The sequence below is a fragment of the Nelumbo lutea genome, chromosome 4 (genome assembly GCF_056320005.1).
Source record: "Nelumbo lutea isolate HS-2025 chromosome 4, American lotus-T2T, whole genome shotgun sequence".
Taxonomy (NCBI): domain Eukaryota; kingdom Viridiplantae; phylum Streptophyta; class Magnoliopsida; order Proteales; family Nelumbonaceae; genus Nelumbo; species Nelumbo lutea.
Genome location: NC_142687.1, coordinates 24,308,894 through 24,327,300, shown reverse-complemented (window position 1 = coordinate 24,327,300; position 18,407 = coordinate 24,308,894). Strand labels below are relative to the sequence as shown.

General features: G+C 38.4%; 1 protein-coding gene across 2 annotated transcripts; it reads right to left on the bottom strand.

The window, feature by feature from the left end:
- Positions 1–2,821: 2,821 nt before the first annotated feature.
- LOC148854668 (dihydroflavonol 4-reductase/flavanone protein) lies at positions 2,822–18,370 on the bottom strand. 2 transcript variants are annotated; one of them, XM_088983128.1, is made up of 10 exons: positions 17,835–18,370; positions 16,836–16,944; positions 16,564–16,664; positions 14,018–14,143; positions 13,803–13,923; positions 13,609–13,693; positions 4,926–5,039; positions 4,777–4,816; positions 3,785–3,933; positions 2,822–3,454 (listed from the first exon to the last, which is right to left on the bottom strand). In XM_088983128.1, exons 1-10 carry the CDS (start codon positions 18,000–18,002, stop codon positions 3,430–3,432), a joined length of 1,038 nt encoding a protein of 345 aa, XP_088839254.1. In that variant the 5' UTR covers positions 18,003–18,370; the 3' UTR covers positions 2,822–3,429. The 2 variants fall into 2 exon arrangements, with proteins under 2 accessions (XP_088839254.1, XP_088839255.1); XM_088983129.1 differs by lacking the exon at positions 2,822–3,454 and having other exon boundaries at positions 3,580–3,933.
- Between the last annotated feature and the right edge of the window lie 37 nt (positions 18,371–18,407).

Here is an 18,407-nt window from a genome sequence, read left to right as displayed (position 1 = left end):
TTATATTAAACAAACAAACAAAAAAAAAAAAGCATTGCTTTTAGGCAACATGGTTGGTTTTGTTTTTAAAACAAAATCAACTCTCACATCAGCTGTTTTTGCTTACATGACAGTTCAAAACTAACCATGTTTCTGGGTCGGGCCCAGAGAGCCCCACCCATCCATACATTTTCCATGATGAGACCGTGCCACTGCAACACTCTGGTGATCATGGGCTAGGTCAAACACTGATGATAAAGGCTTCAACCTAAGTTAATTAATATAATATATAGAAGAAAAAAATAAACATTACACAAACCCAAACTAAGCTGTACTTGGTTAGGTTTTGGGCCTATTGCACACAATATAAGAAATGGGCCTTAAACTTGGTTTACCATTCTTGAACAATGTAAGACGGAACAATATTCGATAGTGTTACCATAAGCTTTGTCCTAAACACCCACATGGCCACATTGCTCAAAAATAGAAGTAAAGCCATGCCTTCATCCATACAAGGCCTTACTTAAAAAGACAACTCACATGTGTAACTCATAATATCTATATATTACAAAGCTATATATATGTATAAAATAATAAATACTTACATATATATATAATTATAACATTAAGTCTATCTAATTTATTATATATAGCACATAATATAATATATTATATAAGTCGAGCTTGGACAAAAAAACTGGGCCCGGGGCCAGAAATTTGCAAGCTGGGCCAGGCCGGATCACGAATGATGGTCCCCATGCAGCAGTCTGAATCCTCCGTGTCATTCAATGCCCCCCAAATCAGTATTTGTTTGTACTCCATATTCACTTCAAATCCTGATAAGTACAATATCAAACTCATTCCCACATAGCAGATACAAACTCCAATATCAATGGGGATGCTGTGGCAATAATTATTCCATTAAACTGAGAACATACACCAACACAGCACAAACTAGCTACCAAATTGCATGGTCTTCGAATTCCAACCCCAATTACATATGGTCTCCGGAATTCTTGGTTTCCTGACTAGATTACTAAATTGCAGGATCTACCATGTTGGGTCCAAGGAGAACATATACAAGTTGAGCTCCCAGGAGCCAAATTATTGGCATAAATAAGGGAAAAAAGAGGACCAAAATCTAAAATCTTCTATTTTTTGAAAATTTCAATAAATAATAATAACACAATTTTCAAAACCAGTACCAACCCAGCTGGGTAGTAGTTAACTCCAAGACCAGACCAAGATACGAAACTGGAGGAAGAAGTAATAGCTCACCAGCAACCACTTTGGCTTGGCTCCCAGTTCATGATTGGCATCAATGCACTGTATTCCACCTCTTCTTCCCACATGTGGCACGATGTACACGCTTGGGAGAAAATGGGTTATCTTTCAATAAAAAACTATTTGAATGTATAAGTGAGACCCATCAATGGTATGTACATATAAGGCCCACTTTTGGAAAACATATGTGGGCCCAATATTCTAAACACAAGTGAAGACCACAAATATGGACTTATATGAGTGGCCCAAGATTGAAAATATTGTAGGGCACACATTACGTGTTATGCATACATTAAAATGTATGTGAGACCCACCTTAAAATATATTTGTGGATTCAATAATGAAGAATATGCATAGGTGGACTTGCATATGGGGCCCATATTATGTGTTATGCACATATTGAAATGTTTGTGGAATGCACATTATGTATTACGCATATATTGAAATGTATGTGAGGCCTACCTTGAAAAATATTTGTGGACTCAATGAAGAATATGCATATATGGAATTTGCATATAGGACCCATTTATGATGATTGCATGACTCGCAACTACAGCCCACACACAAGACATTCTTATATACATAACACATTTTCATCACATTACCAAACAGTCTTTCAACTTTTATAGTCTTTTTGGAGATCTATGATTTTTTTTTGATAAATATCTATGAAGAATATTTTAACCAACCAGTTTTTTGTCTTCCAAGATCTATTTGCAAAAGCTCACTATGTTTCTTAACTGTAAGATCTTGCAACAGATCTTCTAAAAAAGACTTGCCAAACGGGCACAGCATTGCCTTAACCAACACAAGTAGCCTCTATGCCTTAGATTGTGTTTGGAAGCAGTGTAAATCCCAATTCATTATTACTTTATACTCCAATCCAGCTTTGTGACTGTTTGGATTGTGTGTAAAATAACAACAAATATCGATGTAAATAACCTCTTCGATAGATTTTTACATCAAGAATCAATGTAAAAAAATACATCGAAAAAATCAATGTAAAAATTTCTTCGTCTCTCCATCGGTGTGAAAGCACTATCAATAATGTCTCTCCTATCCATCTTCGAAATGCTCCCGTTGTGATAACTCTTCGCTGGCACCGCTACTTCTCCTTTGTGCATTTCTCCATCGGTGTCTCACTTTCTCTTTCTCTTCATCGACGTCTCTCTTCTCCATTGGTTCAATATTCTTTGTCTTGCATCTAGTTGAGAGGTGATTCAGGGGAAAGGAAGACTGAAAATCTTTGTTCTTGATTTTCAGGTCTGTGAGAGGCACCCGACGCGTTTGTGATTTCTCGTAAGAAACCCACGATCCCACCAACAAAGAATATCTAGTAAAAGAACTATAGGCTTTGTTCTATGCTTTCTTCTAATGATTTCTTTGTTCTTGATTTCCAGGTCTCTGGCTTTGATTTCTTTATCAAAGAAAATCATCAGATGTAGTATTTAAAATAGAACTTGTAAGGGCTTAACTTTGCGAAAATGTCTTTCTAAGTTTTGTTTTTCCCAATAAACATCTCCAGAGAAACAAGACAAGTATCAGACGCCAAGTCGAGTGTAGAGAAATGAAACCCAACATATGTCAACAGTTTTTACAGATTTACACATGGAAAGCATTTTTTGAAACTGCTACGGTGCTCAGGTTTGCCGGTCAAAGCTTCAATGCTGATCAAACTGTGTTGGTACTACTTGAAAATCAAGTTTTCCCTCTTTTCTCTAACCCAAGAGCGGAGGAAATGTTTTCGACTTCAGAATTCAAACTTAGTTCTGATAACCATTTCGTCTCTAAGAGGAGAGTTGGGGAGGGTGGAGATTTGCATTTGATGAATATTCTCTAAAGGCATACAAAAACGTGACGCTTTCTGACCGTTGTTAAATGTGTAAAATGAGTATAATGTCGGTTCACTTTTTACACTCAAGCATCTGACCGTTGTTAAATTCCATCGATGTAGTTTTGCATTTACACTGCAAACAAACGCAGCCTTACACTTCCCAATGGAGTCACTGCTCGTGCTTGCATAGACCCAACCGAACACATCATAATACAGCCAGCACAATTAGTAGGCAACCACAAACAACAGTCAAAATGATTCTTCACTGTTCCAAGCACTGCTTAACAGCTTCTGGATGGATAGGATAACCGGTTTTCTGCAGCTCCTGATGGTCAGGCAATGTGTTCGTTGCTATATCTGTTTTAGCAAGAACAGATCCAGTGCAGTGTGATTTATGGACAATTAACAAACTTACCAAAGCCAAGCTAGCACTCTATTATCCGAGGAGACAGAAATAAGACAATGTAAAAACAAGAATGATGTTAAGTAAAGGGTTCATTTGACTATTTTAATCAAGAATTTTGTAGCATTTTATCAGTGAGAGTCTTTCCAAAAGGTGATTCGAGTAGTTGTAAAAGGATTTCAGTGGTTTGAAATCAGTGACCAGCAAAAACAAGAAGTGAATCTCATTTGATCTCTGCATGTCTCTCCTCTTCTTTCCCTCTCTCTTTCAATTTGAATCTTTACCTGAACCACCATCTCTGAATGGCAGTGATTGGAGTGTTCAAGAATGGGGCATAACGGTTGATGTGAGGGCATACAGTCCGACCAATCTTAGCCCATACACTTTGATGGTAGCTTGCAGTTACAGGGGCATGATACATGAGCTTCAACAACTGCACAATTATATTCCACAGAAACAAAATGATGATAGAATCAATCACTACATTTTAAATCTTAAAATAAAATATTATTCACGCACGAAATTGGTAAATAAAATCTTATAAAAACATGTAAGAAGCCTAGATGGTAGGAGCACAATGATAGATTCATTCCAACTAGCGGTTAAGGATTGATTCTTCATGAAGTTTCAGATCTCTGTGTCTGCCTCATGAGGCATGCATAGGAATCTAATTGAAACTCAAAAATTAAGGAAAACGTAGCCAAGCACTCATATTGATCATTATTTACTAAAAGTAGGAATCATCTGGTAAACGGATCTCTATTAGCTTTTCCGATGGATGGTTTTTAGTCCCTACTGGATGGGCATAAAGCAACAATTTACTGATGCAGACCTAGTATATGTTGTAGTGTGACTTACACTGTCGTACTGTTTTTTACTCCCTACCGGATGGGGCTCATAAAGGAGTAATCTATTTATGCAGACCTAGTATATGTTGTAGTGTGATTTACAATGTTGTTATATTGTTTTTTATGCTCTTCTATGTTTAGTGGCAGTGGTAGCTCTGTATTTCCCCTTTATTATGGTTGCCCTAACAAAATAATATGAGGGGCTACTGCCCACTCTCTTTTTCTGACTCCAATCATTTTGTTCTCTTCTCAAATGCTCCTCTCTACTTTCTAAGAAGATTTAGACTAACACGAGTATGTTTCTTCATGCCCACACCTGCACTGTTTGGCGGTAATAGAGCCCAACAATAGACCATCTGCATATGCACACACACACACACACACACACACACACACACACACACACACAGAGAGAAAGAGAGAGAGACCTGCCAATACATGAACGTTTGTATTATGTTGCGTTGCCATCTGCAACCACAAAACTAGATTTCTGAGTCTGTATAAAGGAAGACCAAAAAGCAGAAAGTAAAATGAACCAAAAAAATAAAAATAAACAAATAAATAAAGAGCAACTGACGAGAATAGTGAAATAATTAGAAGAAAGCCCAGTGCAATCTCGGCATGTGAAGTCAATATGTTTAGCGTGGTAGTGTTAGACTCCACCCACAAACACAGCTCTTCTAAATACTTCCTGTTGAGAAAAGCATATTCAACCTTCAAGTAAATTTACATAGAAAAAATAATAAACAGAAAAAGCTTGATAATAATATCTGGAAAGAAAAGGCGAATACCAATATGACAACATCACACAGAGTTGACATGTGACTGCCAACTTCCATTTGAGAAATTAAAGCACAAAAAATAGAGATCATCAATAACGAAAGCAAATCTAAATTAGTTGTACCATGTCCTTTGAATAAGTGGAACTATATGTAATTCACCTTGAGATGCCAGACTCAGAATATGAAGTGAAACCCAATTTGTTAGACGAGGCTTAATGCTTTTTCACAAATTTCCAGTACATAAAAAAGAAAAAAGCAGATAGAACTTCAAAAGCATCCTCTGAGAAGGGGGAGGAAAACTGACCCCAAAAATTCAAGGTTACTGCAGAATGTCAACAAACCAAGGGTAAGGCGGGAAACTAGGTTTTTTTTTAATAATTGAACAGGAAGATTTATTAATTCATAGGGCAAGGACTACAGCCCAAGAGGAGGCACGAGATGCTACCTCCTCTTTAAGAAAGGGAGATGGAGGATTCTACCTACCCTTTAGTTGATTACACCAAGCAAAATAAAATTACAGAGAAACCAAATATAAAATAATCCAAGAAGCCCCTTGTTTGGCAAGAGAATCAGCTGAGGCATTTGCCAATCTGCCCACCCACTAAAATCTAACTGCCATGTTTCTTATAAGCCAATTACCTTTTTTTTTAGAAGGTCCTTATAGCCCCAAGTGACAGTATCCAGGTCAGACAACCATCCCACAACCACCTTGAAATCTCCTTTAATTATTAAGTTCTCCATTCCAAGTTGGTTTGCAATCTGTATCCCTTGTAATCAGCTAGAAGCTCATCCCTCGTAGAGTCTCCTATCCCCACTAGGCCTGAAAAAAAGAGAGAATGCTACTGTCCTTGTTTCTCAGAACACCTATTATGAACAGTCCTGGATTGCCCTGACTACTCCCGTAAAAAATTCAGCTTAACAAAACCCTCTATAGGAGTCTATCTTGCTTGAATTCTGAGCATCGTAGAAGAAGTAACAGCCACTGCTGACCAGCTCCTCTGAATATCATTGAAGGAGTAACTTTCAAAGAGTTCTAAAGATTTTGGCCAAAGAATATACACTCCTTGACTTCAAAAAGTCTTATTTCCTACTACTGGAATATTCTGGCATTCCTTTCTTCCCAAGTAGTCCACAGGAGAGCTGCTCTGATACATTTCAACATAGTTCTCCCTCTTTTCGTGGGCCACTCAAAGGCTAGAAACTAGTTGATCATGATCTAGCCGGGATTGATATGAGCTTATCTAAGCCTAAAATCCAGCTCATAAAGCTAAAAGGAATTGGTTTGTTTCAATATCACATTATATGATACATTATTCAAAGATGAAATACAAATAAAATAGTGCTCATCTTTACTCTTATAATTCAAAGATCAATTTTTTTTTTTTTATCAATAACACTTTCATTAATTCATCAGTAGAAAATTTACAAGTGGAAGACAAACACACTTATCTTCCAAAAGTCACAAAGAACTTCAAGAAAGGAATTAGCTAAGGAAGACAAACACACTTATCCCTTTCTGCCCCTTGTTTTGCTAAACCGTCAGCTAAGGAATTAGCTGATCTTTTAATCCAACATGTCTTAACTTCCATCTCCCACACCAGCCATTTGAATTTCCGCTTCTCATTATTATACTTCCATAAATCATTTTGATCTTTAGTCAGCCACCCTATCACCACTTCTGAATCACCTTCAATTATAAGTTTCCTGATGTTCAATTCCTTAGCTTTCCGGGCTCCTTCCATAACTGCACATATCTCAGCTCTAAGGGAGTCACCCACTCCAATTGGGCCTGAGAACATACCAGAGATGACCCCATTATCATCTCTAAAAACACCCCCGATCCCCAATTGTCACGGGTTTCCCCTACTGCATCCATCAAAGTTTAATTTCAAGAATCCACTAGGTGAGGGGGGGGGGGTCCAAGCCACACTCATTACTGACTTGGTCTGTGTGCAATTTGCAATTTCACCCCACTTCCTCAACATGTCATTCACAATGTAATCTGTGAATATTTCCAAAGATTTCAGCCACTGTACCACCCTAAAGTGTATGATAGCCCTCAGATCTGCTAGCCCTCTATGAGTTTCTGAGAATATCCTGGAGTTTCTTTCTTCCCACATTGTCCAACATACTACAGCCCTTAGTCCTCTCCACATTCCCTTTTTAACTGCCACCTGAAAAAGGAAGGGGAGAAAAGGCCATGCATGTCTGATGGGGGATTCCAGCTGCATCCAAATAAGGAGAAAGCCCAATCCCACAATGACCTCGCGAAGTGGCAAGACACCAATAGGTGAAAACCAGTCTCCCCATCTGCTTTACCAGAACACACCACTAAGGTGACAAGCAAGTACTGGGTCTCTTCTTTTGGAGTAGATCACCAGTGTTGATTCTTTCCAGATAGGCTTCCCATCAAAAACTACCAACCCTAGGAGGTATAGCTCTGCACCAAACCTCACCAACAGGAAAGGGGACAAGATAGGACTAGTGGACTGACTTAAGACTTTGAAGAACGAAGCACACGAGAAAATGCCATTGGGGGTAGGTGTCCAATTGGAGGTGGAGAGGCTTTGGTTTGTAGGGTTTAAATCAGGGGCTTTGTGGATTTTGTTAAGCCCATAAATTGGAGGTGGAGGGGCTTCAGCAAGATGAGCTATTCAAAAAAAAAACTGGCAAAACCTTTATGTCCAGCCAGAGAACTCATCTTAAGCTTGCCACAAGTTTGATCAAAACTTCAACACAACATGAGGGTTTCAAACTCAAAGCTATCTGGCCAAGGAAGCTCCACATGGTTGAGCACAAGGATCGAGCGCAGAAGCCCAACCCAAACATGGGAATGTGGGATAATTATCCATGAAACCGATTCAGGCATAACTACGCCTCGGTTTCCACCAAGATAGCCTAAGCTTGGAAGTAGTTACTAGGGGGTTAGAACCCACAAACCAACTGTGACAGCCACGCCTTCCCATAGGGTGACCTGTCTGTCAAGGGACTGAACGTTGAACCTAAAATTGGAAGTGCCAATCCAATGAATTAGATGAGCATGCATTCAAACTACGAAGAGGTGAGATACACCACCATCAAGGAAGAGTCAAGGCCATTAATGACGAAGCATCAGTAGTAAGGTGTCTCGTAGGTCAAGACAAATGAAGAGACGAATGGATGAGCCAACTCATAACTTCTCAAGAAGGAATATCATGAAGGCACAATTAACCAGATAAAGTTTGGCAGGATGAGGAGGCATCGCGGCCATGCCATGTAAAGCGCAATGCCATCGGGCCATTAAATATCCTGACAATGTGGCAAGTAGCATTAATTAATGGCAATTAATGCAGCATAGTTGCTTCCTATTAAGGAAATTTGTTGCTTCCCTATCCCTTTTAGGTAAATGCTTTCTGTAGGAAGTCTTCTTGGTTGCATTAACACTTGTGATTGGCTACAAAGGAAAAGACCAAGTTGGTCATTGTCCCCCAATTGGTGTTTTTCATGTAAGTTGAATGGTGAGACTATTTTTCATCTCCTAATCTCTTGTACCTTTGTTTATTGTATTTGGGAATGGTTTTTTCTCTTTTTGGGTGCAGGTGGGACCTCATAACAGGTTGGAGTGGTTGTATAGCCCTATTGCTTGAGAAGTAGAAAAAGGAGGGGAAGGCTGTTATGGAGATGTACGAGATCAGCAGTGGTGTGGACAATCTGGGAAGAAAGAAACATGAGAATTTTTTAGGAAAATGAGCAGAGTTTGGAAACAGTTATTGAAATCATAACTAAGACTGGCACACTAGGTCAAAACTTTGACACTATTCTCGAATTTCAAGGTGGAGGACTTCTTTAGAAGCTGGGGGGCATAGCTGAGTCTTCCTCTACAAAACAAAAACTCTGGAAGTTTGGTCTCCCCCTGGAAGGGGATGGATGAAGCTGAATTTTGATGGCAGCAGTATGGGTGATCTAGGGCCCTCAGGCATTGGAGGGGTAATTAGGGATGAAAGTGGTGCTATCTGGGCCTTGTTTTTAGGCCCAATTGAGCAAGGGGATTTGGTAAGAGCAGAATTCTTAGCAGCAGCTAATGGGGTTGAGAGAGCCAAAGAAATGGGTATTGGCAAGCTGATCATTGAACGTGACTCAAAGATTGTAGTAGGTTGGCTGAGAAAAGGTGAAGGAGTGATTTGGCAGCTCAAAAATGAGTTTAGGTGCTTCAAATGGCTCTCAAAAGATCTGAATATGAAAGTAAGATGGATTAGAAGATCTGCTAACAGCTTGGCAGATAGTCTTTCTAAGCAAGGGGTTCAGAGACACCATTTTGTACTGGGCATAATTGTAACACTTTGGGGGGCTAATCCGGTTTTGAACTTCTTTTTTTCACAACTTCTTGTTGTAAATTGCTATGGGTTTTCTTAATAAAACTCCTTTCTTTGTCTTGCTGATCAACAAAAAGAAAAAAGAATAGCAAATAACTTTAACAACATTTTAAAAGCTCAAAATGAGCTGATTATGGAACCTAGTAAGTGATGTGTGATCAGAATGTATTAATCAATGAATGAAAAACTTTATGGCTCAATTTGGAAAGACTACATATGCAAATACGTACAGTGTAAATACATACAAAATATAGGGTTTTGCACTCTACATATTTGCATTTGTACTCCTACTGAGCCTATAGGGCACCCACAATAAGAGCTGTGCTTTATTCAAAATGGCAATGCTTTATTTTCTTTTTTGAAAGGTAAAAAATAAAATTCACTAAAAGGAAAAAAGGAACAGAACACAAGCAACAGCTGGGTGTTAAGATAACACCCCAACAACAGAACAACTGAACAACATAGCAGATCAATGATTCCCTCTCCCCACCCAAAAACAAATCCCAAGGTGAAATCATGCTTCACTTTGATGGCTGCTCCTAGGAAAATATATGACCCTCTGAAATGAGATGTGTTTAAAGATTCTATCGGTATATGCTTGGCCTTTTTGGCTCAGGTGATTGAACTAAAGTTATTTGGAGCCTCACTCTGATGCAATTAATAGGCTCAGGATAGGTAGAGGTGGAAGGTGACTCAAAGGTGGTTTATTGGAGGGTTGAGGCTTCACAGATGGCGTTAATCCTGGTGTCAACAGAGTGGGAGGAAAGGCTCCCTAACCTGTTTCAGGAAGCCATACCAAGGCCTGTATCTGACCACAGGCCTATTCTGCTTGGCGGGGAGGGCTTGAGGAGAAAGCCAGGTCCTTTTCGATTTGAACATTTATGGTCTCAGGATGCCGGTTTCGAAGCAACGTTGAAGGATTAGTGGCTGTCCTTCGAAGTAGAAGGTTCAGGATCTCACATCTTAGCCAAGAAGCTACAGTTATTGAAAGGAGAAAATTCTTAAACTGGAAGAAAAACAGTTTTAAGGCAGTAGAATTAAAGAAAAGAGAGTTGTTAAGCACCATTGAAGAGCTGGACAGAAAAGAGAAGCTTGTGAACCTATCTGAAGAAGAGAAGGCAGCTAGGGCCTAGGAATGAGGCTAAATCGTGTTTTGATAGAGCAGCATACCAGGAAGAGATTAAGTGGAGGCAACGGGCTAAAATCTCTTGGCTGAAGACAGGGCATAGGAATACAAAGTACTTCCACGCAGTTGCAAATTGCCGCAGAAGGGAAAGTACTCTGAAGAAGCTGCAGGTGGGGGAAAGGTTTATCGAGGACGAAACCTCTATTAAGGAGGTGGTGAAATTTTTTAAGAATTTATACAAACATGGCAGATTCGTCCAGGTTTGGATGGGGGCCTTTTTGAAGCCATTTCCAAGAGTCAGAGAGATGACTTGGAGAAACCTTTCTCGGAAGAGGAAGTTTGGGAGGTTGTCTTGAGCCTAGAGGGAGAGAAGACCCCTGGCCATGATGGTTTCACAATGCTGTTCTTCGAGAAATGTTGGGAGTTTCCTGAAGCTGGATGAGATGAAGGCTTTGTTGGATTTTCACAACAGAGCCTCCTTGGAATGTATAGTTTAAATTTTTTTTTTTTTTTTGATGAATGATGGAACGTAGTTTTTTTTTTTATCAATATGATGGAACGTGGTTTAAATGCTACATTTATAACATTGATTCCAAAGGTTAAGAACTCCATTGTATCTCTGATTACAAACCCATAAGTTTGGTAGGATGTTTTTACAAAATTCTGGCGAAAACCCTTGCTAATAGAATGAGGAAGGTACTTTCAGAGATCATTTCAGATGTGCAGGGGGCATTCCTGCCCGGCCGGCTGTTATTAGAAGGTGTTCTAGTTGCTAATGAGTTGGTGGACTCAAAATTAAGGAGTGGGAGTAATGGGGTGGTATGCAAAATCAATTTAGATAAGTCATACGATCATGTAAACTGGAGGTTCCTTGACTCGGTGTTGCAGAAATTGAACTTTGGCCAGAAATGGAGGAATTGGATCAGAGTGTGCATATCTACTGCTAAATTTTCTATCCTTGTGACTTGTGAATGGGTCATCTTCTGGTTTTTTTAGAAGTAATGGGGTGGTATGCAAAATCAATTTAGATAAGTCATACGATCATGTAAACTGGAGGTTCCTTGACTCGGTGTTGCAGAAATTGAACTTTGGCCAGAAATGGAGGAATTGGATCAGAGTGTGCATATCTACTGCTAAATTTTCTATCCTTGTGACTTGTGAATGGGTCATCTTCTGGTTTTTTTAGAAGTTCAAGCGGTCTTCAACAGGAACTGTGCATGGAACTAGAAACTGTGGATGGGATGCTGGGCCTGCCCCCACATCAGCTGGTTGCTCAGTTTGGAAAGGAATTGAGAAAGTCATCCTAATTTCATCCAAGGGGTGAGGCTGAAATTAGGGGAATGACAACAGGGTTAGATTCTGACAAGACACTTGGTGCAATAGTTCTGCTATAATGGAGGTTTTCCCTTCACTATTCCTTATAGCAGAAGATAGGGATGTGATGGTGACAGATCAGTTTGAGTGGCATGGAAATTCAGGATACTGGTGTCCAAATTTTAGGAGGAATCTCAATGACTGGGAAGTTTCAGATCTGCTAGAGCTGCTCCAACTAATTCAGGATCATCAACCGAATTCAAATCAGCAAGATTCTAGAATTTGGAAGTGGGCTAGGGACGGGATTTTCTCGGTAAAGTCCTTTTATTTGAAGCTGAATGCTGGTTAGTCTCAGGCTTTTCCATGGAAAGAGACTTGGCTCCCTCACATTCCTACTAAAGTCTCCTTGGTCTGGACAGCAGTTCATGGCAAATGTCTTTCCGAGGATCAGTTGAACAGGAAGGGTTTGGTGCTGTCCTCCCTAAGCTGTGTGATGAGCAATGAGGAAGCTGAATCTGTAGATCACTTATTTATTCATTGTAAGGCTGCTCATTTGCTGTGCAGCCACTTCTGCTCCCTGTTAAATGTCAGGTGGTGCTTACCCAGATCACTGTCTGACTTGCTTTTCCCTTGGAAGTTGTCGGGCTTAAGCAACAGGGGTAAGGTGCTGTGGTGTGTGATCCCTCATGTGGTGTGTTGGGTCCTGTGGAAAGAAATAGTAGGATTTTTGAAGGACAGTTCTGCTCCTTGGATGATTTGGTGGTTCAGGCAATGGCTACTCTGCATTCTTGGCTTTCAGCCAAGGATTCTTTTAGGCATATCCCTCATCATCAGTATTTTGATCATGGCTTTTTGTTTACCTGATTTCATTGGTTGTCTCTTGTATTTATTCTAGAGAGACTAGTTTTTTTTTTTTTTTTTGTGGCTTTTCTGTATAGTTACTGGCTGTACATGGAGCGTTCTGTGGACTGATAGTTGTTATGTTCTACAGTTATATTCATATTAATACAATACCTTTTTGAAGGACAGTTCTGCTCCTTGGATGATTTGGTGGTTCAGGCAATGGCTACTCTGCATTCTTGGCTTTCGGCCAAGGATTCTTTTAAGCATATCCCTCATCATCAGTATTTTGATCATGGCTTTTTGTTTACCCGATTTCATTGGTTGTCTCTTGTATTTATTCTAGAGAGACTAGTTTTTTTTTTTGTGGCTTTTCTGTATAGTTACTGGCTGTACATGGAGCGTTCTGTGGACTGATAGTTGTTATGTTCTACAGTTATATTCATATTAATACAATACCTTTTTGAAGGACAGTTCTGCTCCTTGGATGATTTGGTGGTTCAGGCAATGGCTACTCTGCATTCTTGGCTTTCGGCCAAGGATTCTTTTAAGCATATCCCTCATCATCAGTATTTTGATCATGGCTTTTTGTTTACCCGATTTCATTGGTTGTCTCTTGTATTTATTCTAGAGAGACTAGTTTTTTTTTTTTTTGTGGCTTTTCTGTATAGTTACTGGCTGTACATGGAGCGTTCTGTGGACTGATAGTTGTTATGTTCTACAGTTATATTCATATTAATACAATACCTTTTTTTCACAAAAAAAAAAAAAAATCTATATAGTTAGTAACTACCAATTAAAGAATAAAGTCCTTTTAATAGGTCTGGTTGCTTATTATTCTTTTACCTGTACAAAGAGGAACGACTAAAATTGCGCCTTAAGAACTTTGCAACATGTTCAAGAGCTCGGCAAAGTACAGGTATCAAAGCAACTGCCATAAAGCTCAATATTAGAAAATCCTAGATAAAAACCCAGATTCATACTAAAATGCATTGAACAAAAAAATATATATTGAAATAGTTTGGTAAAATAATGCTCACATTTGGTTTGGAGATGAGATGTTACAAACATAAGACAGTATAGGAAATAGATAAAATCCTTGGTCGCAATTACTGATTGAAACCATACTTGAACAGCCTGCAGATTCCATGCCCTAGGTTTCTGAAAACAAGAAATAAATGATTAACTCAAGTTGGCATTCATCAAAAAACATTATTTCAAATTGGATAAAAATGATTTCAATAGAAAAAATTACCCCGTATAATGAGTACAAGGAATACAAAGAGGAACAGGCAGTGCCCACAAAGGACAAACGATATGCTCTATTGGAGAGGTTTCTAGATATAATTGGAAGGATGGCAAGCAGACCAACAATAAAAACCTGCAGAACAAGCACATGTAACAATTAGAAAAATGGAAAAGACAGTTGTTAGCAGAGCAATGTAAGCATATACCAACAAGCTACAAAGCCCACATACAAATACTGACAATGACATGGATACAGGAATAGGGGATACAATACTCCATTTTCCAAGATCTCAAACTTGGATATGCATGAAAGTATCCCATTTAATATATCTAGTTTGTAAAGCTTTCATTTCTCAATAACTATAACTTGCCAAATTTAATTAAACTACCAACATAAACAGATTTTTTTCATATAGTATTTTTTTATCAGTTTATTTGTAGTATGATTGTTAAAACATACCATTTTACATGTATTAAAGTGATAATACAGTAAAGTATAATATACAAGCTTCAGTGCAGCATCCAGTGTGATGCCGGGTATATATCATGTCCGACACTAGTATACTGGGCATGAACAGGTATTTGGGTATCATAGTCAGCAATAATAGCATGCATTACTTGCATTATAAACCCCAATTGCTATCAAAATGGAGATGGTTAAAAAATCCAGAATAAAAACCAGCTGCCTAAACTAGTTTCCTTTATTAGTCCTCTAGAGGGTCAATAAGTTGTCTTCAAAACAGTGATGACTAAAAAGGGAAAAAACTCAAAAGAATATTTAGATATTCTGTTGAAATTGTAGTATACTCTTTATGGTACCAAAAAAAGATAATAAAAGAATAGCTTTGCTTCCCTCTGCCATAGTGCTATTCTTCATTTAAATAAACCAATTTATCCTAAACTCGACTCTCATTTTCTCATTCTGTACTCTTCAACCTAACTACCTAATCCCATTCAAAGACAATGCTTCACTTGTGAACAGTTTCAAAGTTCCAGCAGACAGCCAAATCCCAAAAATCATCATTTTGATGGGTACCAAAGTAAACAATGTTTACATTTCTGACAGGTCATGATTCTGAAGACATTCCATTATAAAAATTTTTAACACTTCACTACCGCAATAATACATTGTCTCTTTCTTTTTTGCTTTTATGTAAGCTGAAAAGTGATTCCTTTATATAGAATCTTGTTGTGTATGTGATAACATCATTTAAGATTTATAAAAAGGAAGACAATCTGCAGCAGAAGACAAACCCAATGATCCTCCTAATTGCACTAAGATATCTAGCAATTTCTCTTTATAAGATGCATCAGCAATTTATAGCAGCCAGACCACAGTTGAAAGGCCAGGCTGAAAGGAGAAAACCCATGCATACTGAGGACCTGTACAGTGGGAATACCAACAGTCCTTGTAATAATTTTTTTTTATCAGTGTCCTTGTAATAATATATTCAAGTATAAACAATCTATCCCTATCAAAAAAAGAAAAAAAAAAAAGAACAAGGTAACTGATTTACAACATCTCCACAAGGTACCATACTATTGTGCCTAATGATTAAAACTTCACAAGGTACTACTTCATCATCATGTCCAACCGTACCTATTGCAGGACATACTTTTCAACATCTTTCTCATAATGCATCCTAATTAATCCACACTACTCTTACCTAATTATTAAGTTTTCTCATGATACTACTACTTCTGTATAACTGCATTAAAGCCGCATCCATATCCATAAGTTTGTGCCCTTTGCAGCATTCCACCAAACTCATACTCTCTTCAGCCTTCAAAATTTTAGTTAACACAAAAAGGGAAAAAAAAGTGCATACTGTGCCCAGATAAAACTAAATTTTGTATTTTCATTGTCAGAAGAAGAAAACATGAAATTTACTATTCTAATTTCCTTCTTGGCTGCTTTGAATGCTAATCATCTAGTTCATAGCTCATACATCATGACCACATTTCTACGACTCTCACTCTCTTCAGATTACAGAGCATGAACACAACTTTTGACTTCAGAAACAAATGCTCAACCCAACATGAAAAAGTCCTATCCCTTGTTGCAGAAATCCTGTTTCACAATTGCACTCTACCAAGGGCTGTATCCCACATTAAATTGGGAATCATCAAATCTGTCCTGAACTCATGTACATTTCAGTTTTCTTTTCTCTTTTAGAACCTTCAATTTGCACCAAATCACTACTCCTCACTGGTGAAGTAGGTTGCCTTAAATGACCATGCCCAGACCATCTCAGAGGAACAAATTATTTGAAAGTGACAATTCTATTTGAATTTGACAAAATTCATTAATTTATAGATATTCTTGATACAACCAAAACTCCAAGCAGGACAAGGCACAGAAAAAAAAAAATGCTTGATGACGGATGCAACTTCACATGAATACATATTACAAATCAGCCAATAGAGAAATAGATCAGTTTGGTTACAGTTTTATATATGGAAGCTCAGGTATGAAATCATGCATGGGTGTAAATTTGATTATGCTTGTTTGTGCAACTGTGCATGCACATGTAAAACTGTCACTTTTTGTACCCAAGCATTGACTGAAAATTGTATTGTTTGCCGGTCCCAGCGCATAGAAGTTGGATTTGCATTTGGTGTTGATGATGGCCCTGATGTTCTGGCAGTTGCCCCTACACCAAAACTTTGGGTTAGACTGGAAAAAAAAAAAAAAAAAGTTGAAATGAAAAGTAAAAGAGGAAAGTGCTATTGATATCTTCTTCTGGAATTGTTCATTATGAAATTTCCCTTCTTAAATTTAGAGTAGAAACAGAGCCTCAATAGATATTATAACGTATGTCTACCTGAGCTCCGTGGTCGTTCATTTGAAGATGAGGTTGAGGATTGAGCAGATGGTCTTGCTGACTGAGATGAGATACTTGAAGACATTGACTCAACCACAAGATCAGGGTCCTGCTCATGTAAAAAAAAAAAACAAATAGAAAAAGAATTACTGTCTAGTTAGAAGTTAGAATACCTTCTGTTCATACATGAATTTGCAAATTCATAATACGAATCAAAATAAAAAGAGATTGAAACCTTTTTTATTCATTATTAACTTCTCGAAAAGTCTCTAACTAGAGATGTTTTACACATTATAATGCATAAAAATCCAATCTTAATCTTGTAAGCATTCCCAAGTTTAGAAATAGAATTTCAACTCTACATCAATAGTCAAACTCTCATGTGTTTTAATACATCCAATGGAAATCTCCTCCTGCTTTGGACCTTTTAAAGGCAAATACCAAGCCGATAGTTAGCAAAAAATAATGCCCCAACTTTACCATGAATTCTCTAAGTAAGAGCAGCAATCTTAACATTCAAAGTGTTACACAATCTGAAGAGAAATCCATCAAATTTCAAGTCTACAGAGGTCCAAAAGCAATGTACCAACTGCAACAATCAAATGAGATGCGTGGGCCATCCAATACTTGCAGTACTCGATTTACAATGCCAATGAAATACCATTAAGTGCAAATTCGAGAGTTAAAAAGGCAAAAAAAAGAAAAGCACATGAAGTTCCTCTATATAGAGAGAACAATCGGCAATTTATTTGGAATTTTGGAGGAAGAGAATAGTTAAATAATAACAATAGTAAGAATCTGCTAAAAATCCCAAATTTTGAGTAAAAATCTAATAAAAAAGCCGATTTATAGAAGTCCAAACAAAACGTTGCAGGTACTATCGAAAAATCCCAAATGAAATGAATGGTCTTGAGTTCTAATTCCATGGAAAGCAAACAAACCCAGAAGAACAAAGACCAGAGGAAAGAGAAAAGCAGGGAGATGGATTGTTGTACTAACCATGTAACGCTGGTAGAACTTGCGCTTGAAGTGATCGACCACGTCGGACCGAGCTGCCATGTGAGGAGGAATGAGGATGTTCGACCAGTAATCTGCCCATCGCGGGTCGTTCTCGTAGTCGTATGAGGCCGCTGCAATCCTCTTTAAGCGTTGTGGATCTTCCCCCATTGCACTTTGATTGCGGGTTCGTCTCCGGTGTCCGGTCTTAGCTCGCTCTCTCTCTCTCTCTCTCTCTCTCTGTGAGTGTGTGTGCTTTGTCTAATGTACCGCGGCAAGTTTCAGAAAGAGGAAAGGCCTCTGACGATCGGCTTTCTTCGCTTCTTCGTGCTTTGGAAGATATTCTCTATCTAGTCCAAATGATCCATCCAAGGAGGAGAAACATCGAGATGTATCTAGAAGCATCTTTTGAATTTTAGGAATAAATCTACAGCGGTGAACGGTTGGTGTTGTTTAATGCAGTAGCCGTAGAAATACCAGATCGGCCTGAGGCCATTGAGGCATTTTGACTACTCAACACCCGGGCTCAGCACTCAGCAGGCCGTAAAATTGCGACTTTAGTGCTGCCACTTGCCA

Excerpts from the sequence above, each read along its gene's own strand:
- LOC148854668 (XM_088983128.1), bottom strand. The coding sequence starts at position 18,002 with ATGGGGGAAGATCCACAACGCTTAAAGAGGATTGCAGCGGCCTCATAC. Across the intron at positions 14,144-16,563 it reads AATTTTCAGTCAATGCTTGG|GTTTTTATTGTTGGTCTGCT; the intron begins GTACAAAAAGTG and ends CTTGTTCTGCAG. Across the intron at positions 3,455-3,784 it reads ATTCAGAGATGGTGGTTCAG|ATATAGCAACGAACACATTG; the intron begins GTAAAGATTCAA and ends TTGCTAAAACAG.